At 48.8% G+C, this 22,981-nt stretch overlaps 2 protein-coding genes across 2 annotated transcripts; one reads left to right on the top strand and one right to left on the bottom strand.

Moving 5' to 3' along the window:
• Positions 1-13,564: 13,564 nt before the first annotated feature.
• On the bottom strand, positions 13,565-16,709 carry LOC146752914 (uncharacterized). The gene is made up of 9 exons (XM_085531026.1): positions 16,566-16,709; positions 16,333-16,424; positions 16,143-16,241; positions 15,772-15,896; positions 15,420-15,627; positions 15,222-15,328; positions 14,900-15,010; positions 14,630-14,748; positions 13,565-14,464 (listed from the first exon to the last, which is right to left on the bottom strand). The coding sequence occupies exons 1-9, from the start codon at positions 16,618-16,620 to the stop codon at positions 13,665-13,667; spliced, it is 1,716 nt and encodes a 571-aa protein (XP_085387152.1). The 5' UTR covers positions 16,621-16,709; the 3' UTR covers positions 13,565-13,664.
• Positions 16,710-16,999: 290 nt separating this feature from the next.
• On the top strand, positions 17,000-20,165 carry LOC146752913 (uncharacterized). The gene is made up of 8 exons (XM_085531223.1): positions 17,000-17,302; positions 17,394-17,492; positions 17,738-17,862; positions 18,052-18,214; positions 18,306-18,412; positions 18,631-18,741; positions 18,893-19,011; positions 19,177-20,165. Exons 1-8 carry the CDS (start codon positions 17,000-17,002, stop codon positions 19,974-19,976), a joined length of 1,827 nt encoding a protein of 608 aa, XP_085387349.1. The 3' UTR covers positions 19,977-20,165.
• Positions 20,166-22,981: the final 2,816 nt, after the last annotated feature.

Here is a 22,981-nt window from a genome sequence, read left to right as displayed (position 1 = left end):
TCCTCAGAGACTACTGTAAACGGGGAGAGCTGCCTAAGTATTGGGAGTCCAGAAAAAATCAAATGAAAACCAGACAGAAGGAAAACAGGAAGTGAAGTGCAACTGCAGGAAGGAGTGGAGCTTGTTTCCAGAGGGGAGCACAGATCACTCTTCAGGGATGGGGACCAGGAAAAGAGGAAAAGTAAAGAGTAAAGAAGTAAGAGTAAGAAGTATAGCAATGGCTGAAGCAGTGTTATTAGGCAGGAGAAGGGCATACGTTCACTTGTGTCATGGAGATTGGATTCACTGCAATGCTGAAATAGCAAAACATTGCTTCCCCACGGCAGGAAAGGAACCACGGCAGCAGCCTCATCAGCACACCCTGCACAAAACAACCGGTACAAAACCTTCTCCAGTTAGCACCATTTTAAAGAACCTGCAAAGATATTTGTCTTCACTTCTTTGGCAGCCTCTTCAGCTCTTAGCAATCCCTATGGAAGAAAAAAAAACCCTAGCTCTAAAAACAAAAACAAAAACTAACCCCCAGCAGACATCACAGGACTGGGATCAAGAGATAACAGCGGAGAATTCCTCTCCTGCATGCAGGTTAATTAAATGACACAGATAACCTTGTGCATGCCCAGGGAAAGTGTGCTTTCTTTCTGAAATCATATCAATCATTTAATTATCCCTCTTCTCACGCTGCCATTATCTAGAGCTAAAGGCTGCACAATTATTTCTTGATTTAAATTTTTAAACTCACCTTTTTTTTCTTTCAAAGTCTGAGTTATCACTCAGTTAGATACACTCCTATGGCTACACGTAGGCACTCCAGCCCAGGTCTGACCTCCCAGCTTATTTTTTCCCAAGTTCTTGCATCCCGTTTCTCATCACATTATATGCTAACAACTTCTTAGTGGCGTATGCAGCAAATTAATTGGTGTTTGTCACGCATGGCAAAGTAAGATGCTCAGAGTCACAGGGAGTAGGTCAGTGTCAGAGCCAGGGTTCGTTCCCGAGCTAATGATCTTTTCTCACTGCCTGCTTCTGTCTCACCTTGTTGCCCTCAAGAAACAAAATGGTCTTTAGGAGAGAATGACAGAAGGATTGGAATGCAACTGGTATCTGGACAAAATAAGTTTAATTAGTATCTCAAATCAAAGGGAGAATAAAATCTCATTGTCTCTGCTCATGTGAATGAATACACTGTGAATACACTGGTATGGGTGTGCAGCAAACAGCACACCATGGGGTTTGGCTGCAGAGGACTGACTTTTATCAACATAAAGTGACTTCTAGGACACCTGAGGGTGTGCAGGGAAGAACTAGATTTGCATCATCTGTGTGGTGCAGGACTGAAAGGCAGGAAACCTCAAGGCAGGGCTGACTGAAGTCATCTGAGCTCTGCTGGATCACGGGACCCTCCTGTGACACGGCAGGTGGAGCTGTGAACGTGTGAAATGTTTTAATGAGCTGGTTAGGAGCCTGGGGCTGCTATGGCAGGATGGGTCTGCAGGATGGGTCTGCAGGACAGGACCATCCACAGTTCTCTGCTCTGTGGGCTGGTTTCTCAGGATACAAGTTCCTAAGTTCCAAAACTTGCATGAAGCTCCAAGTTTGAAAACTTGCAATGCATGACAGAGTCCACTCATCTCTCCTCAGCCCATTCCAGAGCAAGGGACAGCTTGTCCCCCAGGATCTCAGTGCCAAAGGTGCCAAATCTTGCATCACCAAAAGCAGGATGGTGGGAGGCCATGAAGGAGCGTTGAGGGAAGCTGGAGTGATGGAGTGAACTTCCTGGGAATTAGGAGGAAATTCTAATTGGCTTTGACTGCAATTTGTGCCTTGACAGCCTGTGTCCCTCGCCAGCTGTTTTTCCTGCACTGAGTGCTCTGCTTGCTCTTGTTCACATTGCATTCCCCCGGAACGCTCTATTTCTTTTCTTATCCAAAGAGTCACCAGCTGGTGTTGTTGATCACCACCCCCAGCAGCAGGTGCAAAGGCCAGCACAGGCTTCACACAACACTCCTTCTCCTTCCCATTCTTTCTTAGCTCTAATGAAAACATTGTCATTTGAAATGAGCAGCTGGGAGTGGCAGCGATTCCAGTCTTTTCATTAAGGTGGTTAGGCAGATCATCTTCTCTATTCTATTCTTGCCCCATAGTCATGGCTCCATGCAGCAGTCTGTAATTCAGGCCTGGCCATGCTGAAGTGGAATATAGCAGCAGCTCTGTGCTCCAATCTTGAGCCTCCTCATATGATCTGCTACTGCCAAGTGTCTCCAGCCACTGCAGGCATGCAGCTGAGCTTTGGAAGGCTTCCTCCCACCATTTGCTGTCCCTGCAATAAGGGCACAAGTCCTTAAGCTACCAACCCTTCCCCACACAGAGCTGTTCAACAGTAGTGACCCCTTCCAGAGAGCTAACCTACTCGAGAACCTGTGTTTTAGAAGAACCATGATGGAAAACTGTCATGTGCCTTATGGAATGTTTATGGAGAACTGCTCCTGCAGTTAAGTAACTTGCTTGTATATACAGCAAATGAGCAGTGGGCTTGGATGCTGTGGGCTAACCACAGCGGAGAACCTTCCTGAAGCGATGGGGAGAGGGCAACCTGTATGTAGAGATCAGAGGATGCTGATCTAGATTGGTCCTACCTAACGTTAGGCACTTAAGACATTTCAACTGGAAATGTAATTGCCCTGAGTTCCTTGTAAAAGCAAGAGGCTGTCAAGGAATGGCTTTACGCTCTGGTGGTGTTTCTTTCTCCACTTACTGGAGAGGGAGCCTAGCATGGGAAGGTTTCTATTTCAGATGCTGAATTTAAGTGGGTGAAGTTGAATGTGACGAAACTGGGCTTTGGAAATCCACCGCTGCTTTCAGTGGGAGGCTTAAGGACCTCTTCTATCTGTCTTGTAGAAGGCATCATATTTCCATACAGTGTGTGTGTCTAAGGCAAAGAAGCTGAGTGTTTGACTGCTGCTAGGAGTAGACCACGCTGACCTTGTGAAGCACCGAGGTCTAAATATCCACAGTAAGCACACCTACAACCCACTCCTTCAGCATACAAATGTAACCTGCTTCACATGGCTTTTCCTCTCTCTGATGGATATGCTTTCCTTACCCTTTCCATTTCCATTATATCTATATCAGCATGCATGAGAGAGAGAAAGTGTAAATAGAGTCAGGGCACATGATAAAGAGCAGGGTAATACATTTTTTATTCCCACCAGTTAGGGATGACAGCGTCACATATTTACTGGCAGTGAGTTGTGGATGTTTGCTTCTAACAAATGTAAATCAGTGGTATGATGCTGCTCCGTCCATCACTCGATATTTTCAGACCGTTCTGGAGTTGCTGAGGTTGTACCTGAAGTCACTGACGTTATTAATAGGGGTGGCAGTGATAACAAGATGCTGTGATGCCTTATTTCCCAGTGGGGCTCCGTCCTACACAGTGTCTGCATTTTTCCAGCCCTTAACTTGTCTTTTTGCCCCTCTGGTGTTTGTGACATGACAACCTTCATTGTAAACATCTGAAGAGAAACAATGGTCATTTTCATCACCTCCACTTGGAGCTGCCCGCTTTGTCCTTCAGCCTTCAGAAGGGTCCTAGCAGCCTCTCCTTCTCTTCAGTCTCCTCCTTCAGAGGGCAGGGACAATAAACGGTCCTGCAGTCAGCCTCTCACAGTATTCTTGTGCCTGAGCACAAAAAAAGAAGGTGGAATCTCTCCATTTATGTCCGTATTTTAAAACAACGCTAGAAAAACCCCACCCGAAACAATTACCGGTCTCTACACCTATTCTCCCACTCTCCTTTGTTCCTGCACAGAACTTGTCAGCCTTAGACGAGCTGCAGGCAGGGAGGAGGGGTGAGGGAAGGCTGGGGGCTGGAGCCATTTAAGCTGTCACCAACTCTATCCGTTGTGGAGAGTGTTTATGCAGAATGGCTTCATGAGAAAGGACATGAAGAGATTCCACTAGTTAAATTGTAAAAGAATGAACGTGATTAAAGACAAAGACGGTCTATTCTAGGGCCGATCATGGGCTACGCAGCTGAGAAGAAATCAGGATGTGAAAAGACAGGGTATGTAGCTAAAGATGAAATATGTATCTAGAAGCAAGGACGGCCTAAGGGAAAAGCAAGATGTGTAGCAAGGTGTAGACAAAGCTGCAAAGAAAAAGTATCTATAAGACTAACCACAAAGGTCAGATGAAGTAATGTCTAATTCACCAATCCTGAGCTTAACTTTTGCAATATGCATGAACTTATTACTGATTGTATAAATGAGATGTTGTAACACCTAATAAACGAGGCTTGTTGACCATGATAGCATGAGACTTGTCTCCCGCGGTTACTTCCAACAAATGGTGACCCCGACGTGATAAGGAAAAAAGGGCGCCACGGGTGAAGAACTGCGTTGGGTTCGGGTCCGGATTTCACAGCCCGACGGACGACGAAAAGAGCTAAAATTGGAGCTCCGCGTCTCGAGTGACCACACAGGTGGGCTCGACCGATACGTGCTGCCGAAGCCTGGAGGGCTGCAACGGTACCGACGTGAGTAAATATGGACAGGCAAGCAGCATATAATTTATTTTCCGCTTTTCTTAAGCGGAGACAGTTTAAGGGGGTAGACTTGGAAAAGGAACTCCCTAAGTTATTAGTGTATGGTTATGCTAAAGGGTTATTTCAGAATCCGCATTTAGTGCATGATCTTGCTGAGTGGCGTAAATTTGGGGATACAATTTTTCAGGGAATGATAGATGGGGAGAAAATGGTTAAAAAATGCGGGAAGTGGTGGCGTGTTGTTTATAATGATTTGTTGCAATATCAGGCAGAAAAGGAAGCGGTAGAGAAAGCTAGTGCTGCGCAGGGGAGGAATAAGAATTATAATGAATGGTCAGATTGCCCGGGGCCCCCTGCAGTGTCCACCGTAAAGTTGCCGCCGGCCGCCGAGCCTGCGTTGCCGGTGGCTGTGGAGCCGAGTGCCCCGTCTCCGTCTCCCTGCACGTCTGTATCAGACGAGCCGCCTGCATCGACCATGGCGCTACAGCCGGCCCCCTCGACCCCCCTTTGCAATGAGCCGCTCCCTGGGGCACAGAGTGACCTGGCGGAGGCCGTCGCGCGGGAGCGGGGGGGGGCTTGGGCTGCGCTGGCGCGGGCTTGTTTAGAGACGGGAGACGGTGAGGCGTTGGAAGCGGTGCCACAGGTGGTGCTGTCGGTGGGGTATTCGCCTAATGCTGCAGGTGGGACACAGGCTGCTATCAGTGCTTTAGATTGGAAGTTGTTGTCACAATTGCGGTCTACGGTCAGTCAGTTTGGAGTAAAAAGTGAGCCAGCGAGACAGATACTGGATTATATCTGGAGTACTCAGGTTTTGTTGCCATCTGATTGTGGGGCTATAGCTAGGTTGATTTTTTCGCAGCACGAACAACTGCTATTTAATGCTTATTGGGAAGAGATGTGCCAACAGAGAGTTGCGATAGTTAGGCAGCCTGGAGATCCCTTGTATAATGTCACTGTTGAAGAACTTTTAGGGGTGGGTCCTTTCATCCGGACGGAGGCCCAGGCTTTATTAGGACCAGCTAAATGTAGGGAGTCAATGCATCTGGCCAGGCAGGCTATGGATAAGATCAAGGCACCAGGTGGGTTGTTGTCTTATATGGGAATCCGGCAGGGAAGAAATGAGGATTTTGGAGCGTTTCTAGATAAGGTAGCTGGAGCCATAGAGAAGGCTGGAGTACCAGAGTACATGAGGGAAATAATGCTAAAACATTGTGCACTTCAGAATTGTAATGCTACAGCTCATGGCATTCTAAGTACTTTGAGGAGTAACTGGACAATAGAGGAGGCGTTAGACAGACTATCGAGCGTGCCCACAGGGGCTCAGGCTTTCATAGTTGAGGCTATTAAAGAGCTAGGGGCAGGATTAAAGGCACAGGCTGAGGCTTCTCAGAATCAAGTGTTAGCAGCCCTTGCACCCCTCCAAGCTGCAGTCGCTACAAGCCCACGCTCGCAGATCAGCTCCCTCATGAAATGTTTCCGTTGTGAAAAAACTGGCCACATCCGTCACGAGTGCCAAGCCACTGGGATTTGGCGCAGCAAGTGTCAATCCAACACCCACAACGCTGCTGTATGCTATAGGAAGTCGGGAAACGTGAGAAGCAGCGCACGAAAGAACAGCGGCCGCGCTCCGATACAAGCTGCCGTTCCCAGCCAGCGGCCGCTTGCCCCCCCGCACACGTCGCTCGTCGCGTTGTCGGTCTCTACAGCACCCCCGCCCTCTGCTTCGCCCACGTCGTTCTCTGCACCTCGCCATGCCGCCCCTCCCTCGTCGTGCGCGGCTGTGTCTCTGCAGCCCGTGTGTAACGTGGTTAAAGACACGGATGGACTGAAACCAGGGGATTGTTGTGACCCAGGTCCAGTAGATCCAGAAAGCGAATCGGACGCATTTCCTCCTGATGATACTTTGAAGGGAGCAGGAATGACAAATTTCCCTACAGCGTACTGTGATGTCTTAGAGCAATGCAGAGAAGAAACAATATTAAGGGGTGATGCTGACACGTTGCAAACCTTTCCTAATCAGGTCCCCCATTTGGAATCCCTGCCTTATGAGGCAGTGAAGGAGCTAAGGGAGTCAGTGAGAACATACAGAGTTCAGTCAGCCTTTACATACAATCTTTTGGTTACAAACAGTGACACTTACGCTATGACCCCTCACGATTGGAAAACTGTGTTAAGAATGATCCTCTCTCCTATGCAATACACCGTGTTTATGACTGAATATCAGCTACATAATTTGACTGATACCTCTTTGCCTCAGACTCGGACAAATCCATGTGGCACAGCACCTCTTCAACTGTGTCAGACAAATGTCACTCACATTCCTGAATTTGGCCGTCTAAAATATGCACATGTAACAATAGATATTCATTCTTCTTACATATTTGCCACAGCACATACAGGTGAACTCAGTCATGACACCCGTAAACACTGGTTATCTGCTTATGCTGCTATGGGAATCCCACATACTACAAAAACAGATAATGGGCCTGCGTATACCTCTAAGGCCACTCAAACTTTCCTCCAAGAAGGGTGTGTTAAACATACTACAGCCATTGCTCATTCTCCCACTGGACAAGCTATTACTGATCACATTTATCAAACATTGAAATCCATTCTTATTAATAAACAAAAAAGGGGGAATATGGGAGGCACACTACAAGAAATATTATGTAAGGTTTTGCTTGTTTTGTTTGTGCTGAATTTTTTGAATCGTGCTCATAGAGATACAGCTTATGTGGATCATCATTTTGAGGCTTCCCCGGTGCTAAAGGAACAGCCTATGGTTAATGTTTGGAATATGGCCACAGGACTTTGGGACTGTCCTCTACCACTGACAACTTGGGGTCGTGAATATGCTCATATTTCCACAGGGACTGGCCCTATGTGGGTTCCAGCATGATATCTTCGGTCTCATCTGAAGGCAGAAAATAGCATCCAGCCTTTATAGTAATTGTAATTGTGTGTTTATTACTTAGTGGTATTGCTTTGTAACTTGCTGTGTTATAGATAATATTAGTAATAGTTTGACATAGTGTGTGATTTTCTGTTTTACCAATGCAGTCTCAAGATTTAGAGTTTAAGGCATTAGCTAGGATGTTGTGTGCTTCTTCTATTTTAGTAATAGATCAGATGTGTATTAAACAGGATTTGATGTAATCAATGCTAGAATCTACAGGAATAGATCTTTTAATGTTTTAGTACTGTTTGGTTATGATGTTATTAGCCTATTAATTAGCTTTTCTTAATTTGCAAAGACAAAACCTGGAAAGGAATTCTAGTCAAAGAGATGACCCTGTATCATATAACGGATACCTATTTTACATCCAATTAATTGGGATCTGAAAATATAACCATGCATCATTTTAGACAAAAGTGCACGCTAATAGAACTAAATTTGATAGTTTATTCTGTTTTCTAAGCAGGTGTTCCACTTGGGCTCTATATCACGCACTGGCCATGCGGATATGGTGTACAACTGGAAGAAATCCTTCAGACTCTGAATGCAGGAGAGAATCTGTGATGGGTGAGAGAGGAAATGTGCACCTTGAAGCAGGGGACGCCCTGCTGGCACTACCTGTCGCATCCACCACCAACATGGCTTGCTGTTTCTCAAGGGTCAATGACTATTAATGCCCCTAGTGATACTCTAGTACGTTTGTCCTCTAAAATTGGTTCTATTTGACATGCTACTTCATAAATTGCACGTTCATTAATCAATTATTAGCCCGGATAACTCAGTTGGTAGAGCATGGTTATGAGCATCTTAAAAGCATTTATTGCACAAATTTTAGTGGTCATTAAAATCAATATATCAGAGTATATGAAAATTGAAGACTTTTCCTGATCAGTTACAGATTAACACAATGGGACCCTCACGGATTTATTTTCAGGTTGCAGAAACTTAGGTTGCAGTACAAACATGTTTGTTCTTTTTAGTAGGTTTAACAGTAATGTTGTTATGTTGTATTTGACTTGTCTCTTTTTTCACTTTTAGAGTATTGTCAATCGAGGTCTTGATTGAGTTATAATAGTTATGTCATTAATATAAGTAGTGTTGTTATTCTATAGGCAGTATCTTGGAATTGTTGTAATACAAGAAGAATTTTATGGAGCAGCAGTCATGGATCGAGATGAGAAGTTCACAGAGCAGCAGCTATGGAGCAGGATAAAACTACATGAGAACTAATTGAACAATTGAACTGAATTGCTTGTTAAATATGATTAATCGGTCGTTGAACTGAGCCTTTTCATTTTAAAAGAAAACGGGGGAAATGTGGAGAGTGTTTATGCAGAATGGCTTCATGAGAAAGGACATGAAGAGATTCCACTAGTTAAATTGTAAAAGAATGAACGTGATTAAAGACAAAGACGGTCTATTCTAGGGCCGATCATGGGCTACGCAGCTGAGAAGAAATCAGGATGTGAAAAGACAGGGTATGTAGCTAAAGATGAAATATGTATCTAGAAGCAAGGACGGCCTAAGGGAAAAGCAAGATGTGTAGCAAGGTGTAGACAAAGCTGCAAAGAAAAAGTATCTATAAGACTAACCACAAAGGTCAGATGAAGTAATGTCTAATTCACCAATCCTGAGCTTAACTTTTGCAATATGCATGAACTTATTACTGATTGTATAAATGAGATGTTGTAACACCTAATAAACGAGGCTTGTTGACCATGATAGCATGAGACTTGTCTCCCGCGGTTACTTCCAACAATCCGTGCATTTAAATCACTGACAGAATTACAGTGCCACATATTGCAGTTCAAAAAACAACCAGCCCCAGAATTCCTATCAATGCAGCGTCCTTCCTCCAGGATAATGTACTTTCTAACTGTAGTATACGGATATACAAAGAGCAGGGCAGACTCGTAGGCTAGATAGTGTAGCAAGGATCTGTACACTGAACTTTCTTTCTGCTGCTGGGTAAATCAAATTCAAACAGCACAAGTCTATGCTCTGCTCCTTCTTTCTATTTAAATGGTTACTGCTGGTAAGCACCATAATAGTTAAGGATCTGTCAGCAATTCCAATACAAAGAAGAGCAATCACATCATTAAGCAGACTCCCAGTGATGGGCTATAGACTATCAAACTTAAATAGATTCTTAAAATCCTAGCCGTTAGGGCAGGAAAATCTTTCAGCACTAATAGTGCATGACTGTTACCAGCAGTGAAGCCATCATGATAAGTGGTTTAGCCAGCGCTCCTCATCATGCCCTTGTGGCCACCCCCTTCAGGTCAGGTATCCCATCATCTCATCTGTGCCACTTTCAGAACTTGTCCCTTCAAGGCGACTGCAGTCAGGGACCTGTGGTCTGAGGGTTTGTGCTGATGCCTGTCTATCTGTCTGAATAGTTGGGTTTGCCTTACCAGCACTCTGTCTTTGCCTGCAATCACAGTGGCTGATCCTCGCAGAAGGTAAGGGACTGTGGTTAGTGCTGGCTAGCAGAAGTCTCCTTTAACTGTGATTTATAGAGTAATTGCCTGTCTGCAGCACATAGACACACTGTTGGACATGCCTTTGTTCCCCTTCAGTTCCTCCTGAATGCACTATATACTTACCAATATCCTCTCTCCCTGGGTTGCCCTTCTCAGAGACACATTCTTCCATTCCTTGGGAGTCAAAAGATCAAAGCCAATAGCTCTGATTTTTTGCATGGACTTATGCTGCACCTTTACTGGATTCTCTGCAATTTATTTACATCTCTCTTGTGTTCTCAATACCAGCGTGCACGATACCAGCTCTTCTTGGACAGTCTGCAGCAAATCTATAGGGAATCATGCCATAAACAGAGCATGTGCTGAGTGACCTTTCTATTGCTATATTCCCCTGATTCTCAAGAATCCATTGCAAAAGGAATTCTTGAGATGGAGCTTGGGATGGGAACAGAAAGATGAGGGAAAATAACTCTCTCATCTTCATTGACAGCCATTGGCAAGGAGGGACAGATCACAGATTCCTGCTAGTTATTGGGTGAGATGTGTAAGGGCTGCTTGATGTGTGCAGAGCTCAGAGCCTTGCTCTGGAGCACATAGCAGCTTTCACTGGTCATCCCACCCAAACTGGCCTCCCCTGGCAGAGGGATAATTACAGGCAGCTCGAGAGGAGGAGCCCTTTGACATGGCTGCCATCATTTCTGGGTGCAAACCACCCCGATGCTGTGCCATAGTGTTGTTCCACTTGGTCTCAACCTTTAAAAGAACCATCATTGGTACTCTCCATAACTGGTGGGATAACTGTTGCTGCAGCAGCAGGTTACATCTCTTTATGCTTGTAGAAAGTAAGGAATACTTCCTACCCTTTCTCTATAGTCTTTTGTGTCTGGCTGCTTTGCTTATTGCTTCTCACTTGACACGTTCTGGTCATTTTTATTTTATTTAGTGAAGGCAATTGTTTTCCAGCAAAGCCATAGCGAGCAGGGGATGACAGGGTTCAAGAGAGAACAGTTCAGAAAGAAATGCATCACTGCTACAGCATATCCAGATTCCTTTCACCAAAACTGAAAGCTTTCCACAGCCAGTAAAAGCCCACATGAATACCTGTGTGTTTTAGGGACATCTTAAAGCATGAGTTTGTAACTATGAGCTCTGTTTATTTAGGTCCTAGGGCAGCACTATTGTTCCCCAGAAGTCAGAGGTGTTACATGGCACTGATCTCCTGAGTGTGGAAATGCAGCAGGAACCCCTTTGGCATTATTACTCTGCTGGGAATAGCAATTATTCAGCAGACAGAGCCATGAATTTAGCCTGCTGCATCAGCTCCCAGCAAGGCAGAACCTCAGTGCAGTCACCAAACAGGGCTGGAAGTGGCCTTGCATGCTTACAGGTACCCTTTCTAACACAAAGGACATGTAGTAATGCAGTATGGGCTATTTTGCACTCATCCTGCTTTTCCCAACCAGAGAATCTTCATTTCTTACTTCCCAAGGGGTGATTCAACTTGAAGCCATGTCCTTCTGAGCAAAGAGAGACATAGATTTTCCTGCTTTAAAATACTAAGCTGTGCTCACAAGAGAAAGCATTCTCTGTTCCTTGAGCAGGATTGTAATTCTTCTGTGGAGCCTGAGGGCCATGATTAGGAAGCCAGGATTGCTCTGCTCTCAGGGATCCTGCCATTGTCTTTGATTGCATGGTATTAACAGTAAATTATACCCTTTTGGAGACCGCATGTAAAAATAAAATAAAAAAAAGAAGTGTCAGAAGACAGAGAAAATATTGATTCCAGAGGTAGCGGAAACTATGGCTTGGTTCAATTAGAGCCTGGAAAAATAAAAACAAATGAGCTTTTGTGAGGGTGAAATGGGGACTACGTAAAGTGGACAGTGTTCCTCCCCATGGACCTATGGCAATTCCAAGTGACCCCACTGCAGGCAATGAAATGGCACCAGTTTAAGTAAGAATCCATCTTTAAGTTATTGAGAAGGAGATACAGAGCATGGATAGCAGGATTATTCTTAAGGTGCTGATGGACCAGAAGCCTGATTAATTGAAAGCACAATATAGGAATGAAAATGGAAGAAGCTGAAGGGTAAGACTGCTGTTAAGACCTCTCAGCTTTCCGATGCCATTTCTACTGAGCAGTGTCACCAGTCTCCAGCTCATTCTCAAGAACCAGCTCTGTCATTCTGTGCTGATGACGATACCATTGCAGTCAGCCAGCCTACAGTTTGACTGGTGAACTGGAATGACAACTAAACTTTGTTTCGCTCCAGTCTCTGGAGGCCTCCATGCAAAAGCCTGGGAGGTGCAAAATGGTAGAATGGTAATCACTAAGACTCTTTAAGCTTGAAGATGCTGAAAGCTGAGTATAGGTAGCCTGGAGAGATAGCAGGCTTGCAGGAAAAAAACAAAACATAACAAAGCATAAAACAGATGGCTTTTCTTTCATGGATTCGTGGATTTTAAAGCCAGAAGTGTGTATTAGATAGCTGAGGCTGGCTCGTCACATGGCTTAGGCCAAAGAATTTCACCCAAAAATTCAAGCCCATAACTTCTGCCTGAGCTAAAGAGTATATCCTCAGAGCACACATGCTGTGGATGCAATTCAGACCCAACAATTCTATGAATCTATTTATCTTTACCAGTTAGGGGATGTATGCCTGGCTGTCCCAGCCATGCCTGTTAAGGAGGCTAAATGAAGGTCACTGGGCAAAGACTGAGAAGGAAAAGAGCTTAGCAAAGCTTTGAACAAATATCCAGAACAATGACTGCAATTTAATACTTATCGGTGGACTGTCACAACAGTCATTGATTACAACACCCATTCCCTTGGTTTATTCTATCATTCTTCTTGGAGCACGGTTATATTGGAAGCTCAGCACATGAACACAACAAAAGCCCCACCCTTGCTTAATTTTAATCTTCCTCTCCCAGACTTTACCGTTCATAAGAGTTCACCTCTCAGATTCTCAGAATTCGACCTCTCTGACCCAAACAACCATTTTCCCACTCTTGTAAGTTGCCTGGAAGCTTTTTTTCACTTAGACTGATGTAGTTCATCTCTGCAGGGATTACTCAAAATTATGATGTGACATTCTATGAGAGAGCATTCCTTTCTTCTGCGCAGCATCAGCTATCGCTTCAATCCAAGGCAGACTGGCAATTGCATCCTCTTGCCTTGTAAGAGGAACAAGAAAACCCATCTCATAAATATGTGGATGAGAGGCTGGTGGAAGTGCAGGAGTTCCAGGGTTTTTTTTTGCCACATAGCGATTTAATTGGCACCTGGAATTAAGTTTTATTGGGATGGATTCAGATGACATTGGATAGGAAGGAGAAATTGTACATACTGCTCCTATGACATCAGTAGGGCCAGCTGGTGATGTTAACTGATATACAGGAACAGCTGAAACATTGCTAACTGTCTATCACAGAGTGCTTTTTGCCATGGGTTTTGCTTATCGCACACAGTGTGCAGCAGTGCCTGGAGCAGCCCCGGCCTTTACACTGCACGGTACTATTGACATTGCGAGTGATTTATAACAAAGCCAAACATGACACAGAAATAGGGTGGGGAAATTTATTAAGGGATATAATAAACATATGTATAATAATAATAAATAAATAAATATTATTATATCATAAAATAAACTATATAAATAATACTCCTGCGGCATCACTAGGGCTGGCTGGTGATGTGCCGGGCCCGACGTGTTACCCGGGAGCGGCTCCGGCCCTGGGCTGGCCCTCGCCGCCTGGACCGGCTCGTGCGGCGTCTTCGGGGCTGGCTGCCGGTCTCTGCAGCCCGACGATGGAGAGGCGAGCGGCTTCGAGTCCGGGCCCACGCTGGATGTCTGGATGGGCTTCCGTCGGCTGTTCTGGAAGCCCTGGAGGACCCTGGTGCTGCCGGTGTGGTGTAGCTGCAGCTCTGAGCACCTGGGCTTGCTGTCTGCCTGCTCCCAAGGTGTCTCTGGGGCTGGCTCAGAGATTCTGGGGCCCAGTGCCACAATGGAGAGCGGCTTCTTGTCTGGGCCCGCAGTCCCTGCCTGCACCTGAGGTTGTATCCCAGTGCAGGGCAGCTCCTCGAGGACCGAGAGGTCCCCTGGCTGGCAGAGTCTGAGCTGCTGCTCTCAGCAATTGGGGCAGCATTATGGATTCTTCTACGGTGCCTTCTTGACTCATTAAAGGTGTTTTCATCCCTCTGTAGATGTGGCATGCCTCTCCTGCGGTCCGTCCTGCGCTGGATGGACAGGCCGCTGCTCTCAGGCACACAAGACTGGATAGCTGGCTCCGATGGTGCCTGTCTGGTGGTGATGGAGCTGCTGCTCTCTGTTGTCAAAGAGCTTTCGGTTGCCTGCAGTCCATGCTCGCTGGTGGTGTCGGAGCTGCTGCTCTCGGGTGTCAGGGAGCTCTGAGATGGCTGCAGTCCCTGCTGGCTGGTGGTGCCGAGGCCAGCAAGAGCTGAGCTGGTGCTGGAGGCTGTAAGGGAAGGCAGGAAGGTGAGCAGGATGGAATTCCAGCCATGGGGTGGAACTGGCTCCCGTTTATCCCGGGATGGAGGGATTTGAGCAGGGCCGCTCTGAGCAGCCGCTGCCAGGCCTGGCCTGGCCCCAGCCCAGCAGCACGCGGCTGTTTGCCTCTTACAGGTGCCCTCTCCAGCACAGGCGTTGCACTCCCATTCGGTTCTGCTATCAATCAGGTAGGAGCAACGGCGGTGTGTGCCTCGTGCAGCACAGTAGCTGCAGAGGAGCAGCTGCCAGGGCCTGTGGAAAGCAACAGGTTGTGGCCGTGAGGACAAAGTGCCGTGAGCCAGGGAGTGCCCGTCACAGCTCTGGTGCTCAGTCTGTGCTCCCCCAGCCCGTGGTGAGGCTGCGATGCCACGTAGAGCCCCAGAGGGCAGCTGAGGACACTCACCCCTCTCCTGACCGCAATCTGCCATAGGGGTAAAGGCAGTTTCTGGCATGGCACCGTCGATACCAAACTGCCAGCGCTTCATAGGCGTTGTTCTCCTCCCATTCTTCAACACTGCCAGAGAAGGGAGGGAATGTGATGAGCGCTCACTGACTCAGAACTAAAACTAACCCATGAAATCCATCCCCATCCACCTTATCCCTGCTTCCCAATGACACTGAGGCCCATGTTAACGGCTGCCAAGGGCCAGGCCTTGCGGGGCAGTCCTTGGGCAGGCACAGCTCATGTGCCCTCACATCTCAAGAGCTGGATGAAAGACACCAACCTGTCTGGGATATGGATCCCCACAGTCAGCAAGTCTCGAAGAAACATCATTATGTCTCTGCAGTGGGGGCAGTGGAAGTTGAGAATCCCAGAGCTCAAGGCCATTCTCTGCAGCAGAAACACAAGCAGTGTGGGTGTGAGCTGGGCCTGGTTCTGCTGAGCGCCTGCGGTACCCGCGGGGCGAGGGGAGGGCTCCTACCTGGATGCAGGCCCGGTGGAACCAGGCGTGCTGGCAGGCTGGGCATGACATGGTGCTGTACGACCTGCTGTCACCTACAGGCTCCATGCAGATGACACAGGTCGTGTCCGGCTCCGGTGCTGCCTGCACTGCCTGCTGTGGGCTGTGCTCCCTGCAGAAGGACCTGGGGGAAGATGGAAGGGATGGGCGAGGTGAGAAGGGCTGCCAGGAGGGCAGAGGAATGGGAAGGAGCCCCAGGCCTTGGCTCTGGCTCTGTCAGGCTGCTGGGAGGTGTCACAGCGCGTTCCTTGCTGCTTTGGCTGGTGCTGAAAGCAGGGTTGGAGGCCCACAGGACACACCTGGCAGCTCTTACCTAAACTCCCCCAAGTACTGGGTGACACACTGGCCCTCGTAGGCGCAGGGGAGATGGAAGCTCCTCTCACATCCCGGCTCTGCGCAGGTGATGCTGGCCCCCAAACTGCCACAGACGAAGCAGAACTGGAAAGAGCAGAGCAGCCCCCATCAGCTGCAGGCTCAGGGCCTACGCAGTGGGCCCCGCACCTCTGGGCAGGGCATAGGATGCGGGCAGGGCTGGGTGGCACTCTGCAGAGCTGCCTTGTGAACAGGGCTGGTCTGCAAGAGCAGGGATTTCTCCTGGAGCTGGGAGGAGGGGCTGGGATTGCTTTCTGGGGACCAGGCTGAGCTCTACTGGCACCAAGCTCCCTGTTCCGGTCCAGTGCTCACCGTCTGCTTTGCCTCCATCACTGTGCGTATCAGGTCTTCAAAGCAAAAACGTGCCTCATGATTATCTTGCGCGTTTTCACAAAGACCGCTGGCAAATCTCTGTACAGGAGGAAAGAGCACGGTCGAGTTAGGGCAGAAAGGAGGGAATCACTGATGGGAGGAAGGTGGCAGGAGACTCAAGGGAACTCACCGCACAAAATTCATGGTAATACAGTCTACGAATCCTCTTTCTGCGGCCAAGGATGTCCGAGTCTTCATCCTGTAGGCCACAGAGCACGCATGCTGGAGAGGAGAGAGTAACAGCAATGAGCGCCTTGCAGGGCCAGGTGCCCCCGGGGGCTGTCCCAGGGGCTGCTCTGTGCCGGCTGTGCCAGCTGAGGGGCAGGGCCGCAGGCCGTGGATGCAGGGATACTTGGCTCTCACCTGGCTCTCCCAAGCCGCGCGTCGACCTCAACCAAGTGCAGAGTGTCTGTCCCATCACTGCTGGGCTTCGTCCTCTGCGTGCCAACCTATGGAGAAGCGGGACGAGGCTGAGCCCCTTCCTCCCTGCTCACCTCACCGGTTCGCACTGAGCTCGGCCTGAGCCCCACAGCCTCAGCTCTGATCCACAGCCAATGTGTCACAATGGCCGTTCCGTGCCACCCTCTGTGATGCCATCACACCTCACGGGGCTGAGGTCATCCAAGAATTGCATCAGAATTGAACGGCCATTGTGACATGTGGGCTGTGGAGCAGAGCTGAGGCTGCAGGGCTCAGGCCGAGCTCAGTGCGAACCGGTGAGGTGAGCAGGGAGGAAGGGGCTCAGCCTCGTCCCGCTTCTCCATAGGTTTGCACGCAGAGGACGAAGCCCAGCAGTGATGGGACAGACACTCTGCACTTGGTTGCGGTTGACGCGCACACAGGAGGCTGCCGGCTCGGGAGAGCCAGGTGAGAGCCAAGTATCCCTGCATCCACAGCCTGCGGCCCTACCCCTCAGCTGGCACAGCCGGCACAGAGCAGCCCCTGGGACAGCCCCCGGGGGCACCTGGCCCTGCAAGGCGCTCACTGCTGTTACTCTCTCCTCTCCAGCATGCGTGCTCTGTGGCCTACAGGATGAAGACTCGGACATCCTTGGCCACAGAAAGAGGATTCGTAGACTGTATTACCATGAATTTTGTGCGGTGAGTTCCCTTGAGTCTCCTGCCACCTTCCTCCCATCAGTGATTCCCTCCTTTCTGCCCTAACTCGACCGTGCTCTTTCCTCCTGTACAGAGATTTGCCAGCGGTCTTTGTGAAAACGCGCAAGATAATCATGAGGCACGTTTTTGCTTTGAAGACCTGATACGCACAGTGTGGGAGGCAACACAGACGGTGAGCACTGGACCGGAACAGGGAGCTTGGTGCCAGTAGAGCTCAGCCTGGTCCCCAGAAAGCAATCCCAGCCCCTCCTCCCAGCTCCAGGAGAAATCCCTGCTCTTGCAGACCAGCCCTGTTCACAAGGCAGCTCTGCAGAGTGCCACCCAGCCCTGCCCGCATCCTAAGCCCTGCCCAGAGGTGCGGGGCCCACTGCGTAGGCCCTGAGCCTGCAGCTGATGGGGCTGCTCTGCTCTTTCCAGTTCTGCTTCGTCTGTGGCACTTTGGGGGCCAGCATCACCTGCGCAGAGCCGGGATGTGAGAGGAGCTTCCATCTCCCCTGCGCCCACGAGGGCCAATGTGTCACCCAGTACTTTGGAGTGTTCAGGTAAGGGCTGCCAGGTGTGTCCTGTGGGCCTCTAACCCTGCTGTCAGCACCAGCCAAAGCAGCAAGGAACGCGCTGTGACACCTCCCAGCAGCCTGACAGAGCCAGAGCCAAGGCCTGGGGCTCCTTCCCATTCCTCTGCCCTCCTGGCAGCCCTTCTCACCTCGCCCATCCCTTCCATCTTCCTCCAGGTCCTTCTGCAGGGTGCACCGCCCACAGCAGGCAGTGCAGGCAGCACCGGAGCCGGACACAACCTGTGTCATCTGCATGGAGCCTGTAGGTGACAGCAGGTCGTACAGCACCATGGTGTGCGCAGCCTGCCAGCACGCCTGGTTCCACCGGGCCTGCATCCAGGTAGGAGCCCTCCCCTCGCCCTGTGGGCACCGCAGGCGCTCAGCAGAACCAGGCCCGGCTCACACCCACACTGCTTGTGTTTCTGCTGCAGAGAATGGCCTTGAGCTCTGGGTATCTCAGCATCCAGTGCCCCCACTGCAGAGAGAGACAGACATTTCTTCGAGACTTGCTGACTGTGGGGATCCATATCCCAGACAGGTTGGTGTCTTTCATCCAGCTCTTGAGATGTGAGGGCACATGAGCTGTGCCTGCCCAAGGACTGCCCCGCAAGGCCTGGCCCTTGGCAGCCATTAACATGGGCCTCAGTGTCATTGGGAAGCTGGAAGCAGGGATAAGGTGGATGGGGATGGATTTCATGGGTTAGTTTTAGTTCTGGGTCAGTGAGCGCTCATCACATTCCCTCCCTTCTCTGGCAGATTTCCAGAATTCTACGACAACAACGTCTATGAAGCGCTGGCAGTTTGGTATCGACGGTGCCATGCCAGAAACTGCCTTTACCCCTATGGCAGATTGCGGTCAGGAGAGGGGTGAGTGTCCTCAGCTGCCCTCTGGGGCTCTATGTGGCATCGCAGCCTCACCACGGGCTGGGGGAGCACAGACTGAGCACCAGAGCTGTGCCGGGCACTCCCTGGCTCACGGCACTTTGTCCTCACGGCCACAACCTGTTGCTTTCCACAGGCCCTGGCAGCTGCTCCTCTGCAGCTACTGTGCTGCACGAGGCACACACCGCCGTTGCTCCTACCTGAGTAATAGCAGAACCGAATGGGATTGCAACGTCTGTGCTGGAGAGGGCACCTGTAAGAGGCAAACAGCCGCGTGCTGCTGGGCTGGGGCCAGGCCAGGCCTGGCAGCGGCTGCTCAGAGCGGCCCTGCTCAAATCCCTCCATCCCGGGATAAACGGGAGCCAGTTCCACCCCATGGCTGGAATTCCATCCTGCTCACCTTCCTGCCTTCCCTTACAGCCTCCAGCACCAGCTCAGCTCTTGCTGGCCTCGGCACCACCAGCCAGCAGGGACTGCAGCCATCTCAGAGCTCCCTGACACCCGAGAGCAGCAGCTCCGACACCACCAGCGAGCACGGACTGCAGGCAACCGAAAGCTCTTTGACAACAGAGAGCAGCAGCTCCATCACCACCAGACAGGCACCATCGGAGCCAGCTATCCAGTCTTGTGTGCCTGAGAGCAGCGGCCTGTCCATCCAGCGCAGGACGGACCACAGGAGAGGCATGCCACATCTACAGAGGGATGAAAACACCTTTAATGAGTCAAGAAGACACCGTAGAAGAATCCATAATGCTGCCCCAATTGCTGAGAGCAGCAGCTCAGACTCTGCCAGCCAGGGGACCTCTCGGTCCTCGAGGAGCTGCCCTGCACTGGGATACAACCTCAGGTGCAGGCAGGGACTGCGGGCCCAGACAAGAAGCCGCTCTCCATTGCGGCACTGGGCCCCAGAATCTCTGAGCCGGCCCCAGAGACACCTTGGGAGCAGGCAGACAGCAAGCCCAGGTGCTCAGAGCTGCAGCTACACCACACCGGCAGCACCAGGGTCCTCCAGGGCTTCCAGAACAGCCGACGGAAGCCCATCCAGACATCCAGCGCGGGCCCGGACTCGAAGCCGCTCGCCTCTCCATCGTCGGGCTGCAGAGACCGGCAGCCAGCCCCGAAGACGCCGCACGAGCCGGTCCAGGCGGCGAGGGCCAGCCCAGGGCCGGAGCCGCTCCCGGGTAACACGTCGGGCCCGGCACATCACCAGCCAGCCCTAGTGATGCCTCGGGAGTATTATTTATATAGTTTATTTTATGATATAATATTATTTATTTATTTATTATTATTATACATATGTTTATTATATCCCTTAATAAATTTCCCCACCCTATTTCTGTGTCATGTTTGGCTTTGTTATAAATCACTCACAGTGTCAATAGTACCGTGCAGTGTAAAGGCTGGGGCTGCTCCAGGCACTGCTGCACACTGTGTGCGATAAGCAAAACCCATGGCAAAAAGCACTCTGTGATAGACAGTTAGCAATGTTTCAGCTGTTCCTGTATATCAGTTAACATCACCAGCTGGCCCTACTGATGTCATAGGAGCAGCCGTGAACGATCTCCCCTTCCTGTCCAATGTCATCTGAATCCATCCCTGTGGTCCTTGTTCCAGTGATGTTCTTTCCTCTTCCTGAGTCTCTGGAAATCATCTGCATGGAAAGCAGACTGGAGCTTCCTATTGTACTTCATCCGAGTACTCCTTGAAAAGCAGGAGTGTACCTGTAGAGCAGAGGGAGCAAGGCTTTGAGATTATCTGGTCCTGCTCTGATCTGGAGGACAAACGAAACTGTTATCTCCCTCCTGGTCGTAGGAATAGAAAATGTGTTTTGTGTGACTGTTTATTCAAATGTACTTGTTATCATCAGTTATCTGCTGTATGATTCTGTTAATAGATATTCTCACATAAAAATTAGGGTAAAACGGTTGGGAAAGAAGGGTAGGAATTGCAGCAGGTGGTGAGAAGGAAGGAAGCACAAACGATCTGAGCATGATACATCCTTATGAAGCCTGACTTTTATTTTCTGTGTTTAGAAAAAACAGTTCTCACTTGATGGCTTTTGTTCAATCAGTGAGAAAATGAGCTATAAAAGCAGAGATAGGGAGGAGTTAACCAGCTTCCAATTTAGTGTGTTACAATTTGCTTCAGTAATAATAATAATAATAATAAAAAAAAAGAACAATCCTGGGAAACATAATTTTATAAACGAAGACTACTAAATCAATAAGTACTATATGACTAATCATTTGCTGTTTTCTTGGTGGAGGAAGGTAGAGCTGTGATCAGAAACCAAAAGCGATGCCCCCGGCTTCTCTGCAGTCCTGATAAATTCTGCTTTACTGTAATCCACGAGAAAGGAGATTTCCATAAAGAGTGTAAACTAATGCTGGTAAATGGCATTAGGGTCTCTGCCCGCTATTATTGATTCATTCTGTGGAAAGATCATGAAATCCATTTGATGTTAGATGAGTTAATTCTTAAAAAAAGCTGCATTTTTGGGCAACAAAGTGTTTCAGGCTGAGATGCAGAGGTCGGGGGTGACTTCATCACTGACACAGTCCCCAGCTGTGGTGGGACTTCATGTAACAGCTACTTAAGCATGGGTTTGACTTGAGGTTCATAGACAGTCCTGTGGGCTTCAGTAAGAAAGGCAGGTCCTTCCGTGCTGCTGCTGTGGGGCTCACGTTGGAACAGTTAGGGACAGACAGAAATAACACATAAAGCCTTTCCTTTGTAAGCACTTGAGCATCTTACCTGGTTTGGGGAGCAGCCTTAGAGCCTGCTGCACAGATACTGAGGAGGAGGCAGGGGCTGTGTCTTCTCCTAGGGAGCAGAACCTGTTGTTCTCTCTCCTGCATAGCTGTGGCCAACACGATAGCTTTGTCAGCTCTCATATGCTGCAGTTCACAAACCCCTCTGCTTCACCAGAGCAGTTTTTCAAAGGTTCATAGTGTAAAACACATCACTCAAAAGATGCATATTCACCTCTTTGAAGAGTTTTGTTCTTCACATGGCCCTATTAGCAATACACTTCCCCATATGACAGCAGGCTGAGCAGAGCTTACCATACGAGTGATGCTATCTAAGCACATCCAAACCCACGATTGCTTCTGAGCAGAGATGAAGAAATGGACATCAACAAAAGCAATTCTGGTTTGCCAGGAAGACCCGGTGTGTGATTTTTACCACATACCACACAGCAGGCAGGAGAAAACAAACTCCAGATTAGCTGAATTCCTTCTGCGACCGAACCTGTGTTTTTGAAAGAGCCTGCTTCAGTACACAAGTGTTTGTGGGAGATTAGTCCCTATTAACTAATAACCTTTGATTATGTTTATTCCCACAGCTTGTTTGCTCAGGTGTTTGTCACACTGAAGCAGAAATATGCTTTGGTGACACAGCTTGTTCATGGCATTTTTGTGATTTCTTGGCACCTGAATGATGGATTACTATTTTCTGAGCGAATCCCTTCTCTGAAAGGCCTTCCATGCAAGGAAGGGCTCTGGGGTAATTAGAAAAACAATAACCTTGGCATACCCTCCTGATTTGTTTTTAATGAAATTAGGTGTGCAGAGGGTAGATGCTTCGTCCAGAGTCAAATAGTGAATAAGTGGCAGAACTGACATTCCTTGTTCCTGCTCCATGCCTCCAACAAGCAGTCCAGTCGGCTTCCCCTGCCTTCCAGGCTGTTGGGTGGTTAAAGGCTATCTGTCTGCTTGCTTTTTCATACAGAATTATAACAAAAAAAAGCCAACGTCATGTATGGGGAAGCCTTGCACTGACACAGACTGGATCAGATTAATTAACAGAATGCACACTGCGTCCTCAGCCAGTGCTCAGCAGCTCAGTTGTAGTAAACTGATGTTACCTTTAGAACAACCCTGTGAAGCATCATCTCCATAGGGATAAGGAAATATAAACAGAGTGAATGAAGTTATTTGTCCAAATCCACAGAGGCAATCTAGGACAGAGCTTTGGTCTCCTCTCTGTTAGACTGCACTGCACATCTCTGCCTGGGTGCTGAAAAAAAAGGGAGCTCCTGGACAAATGAGTGAGGAGCTTCCAGGACCTCAGCCTTGAATTTGGAAGATTCACATTTCTAAAGCTGTTGTCACTCTGGCAGCAATCCTTTGGAAAGGTAACATTACCTCTTGACAACTCGACGTGGGTGCAGTGCCTCTGCAAAACTGTGCTGTCCATGTAAGTGTGCACCAGGATATGTGAA

Source organism: Coturnix japonica, unplaced genomic scaffold (assembly GCF_054131305.1).
Source record: "Coturnix japonica strain WE unplaced genomic scaffold, WE-NBRP24 Scf040, whole genome shotgun sequence".
Classification (NCBI taxonomy): Eukaryota; Metazoa; Chordata; class Aves; order Galliformes; family Phasianidae; genus Coturnix; species Coturnix japonica.
The sequence above is the reverse complement of the archived record's forward strand: the minus strand, read 5'-3'. Positions and strand labels throughout refer to the sequence as shown.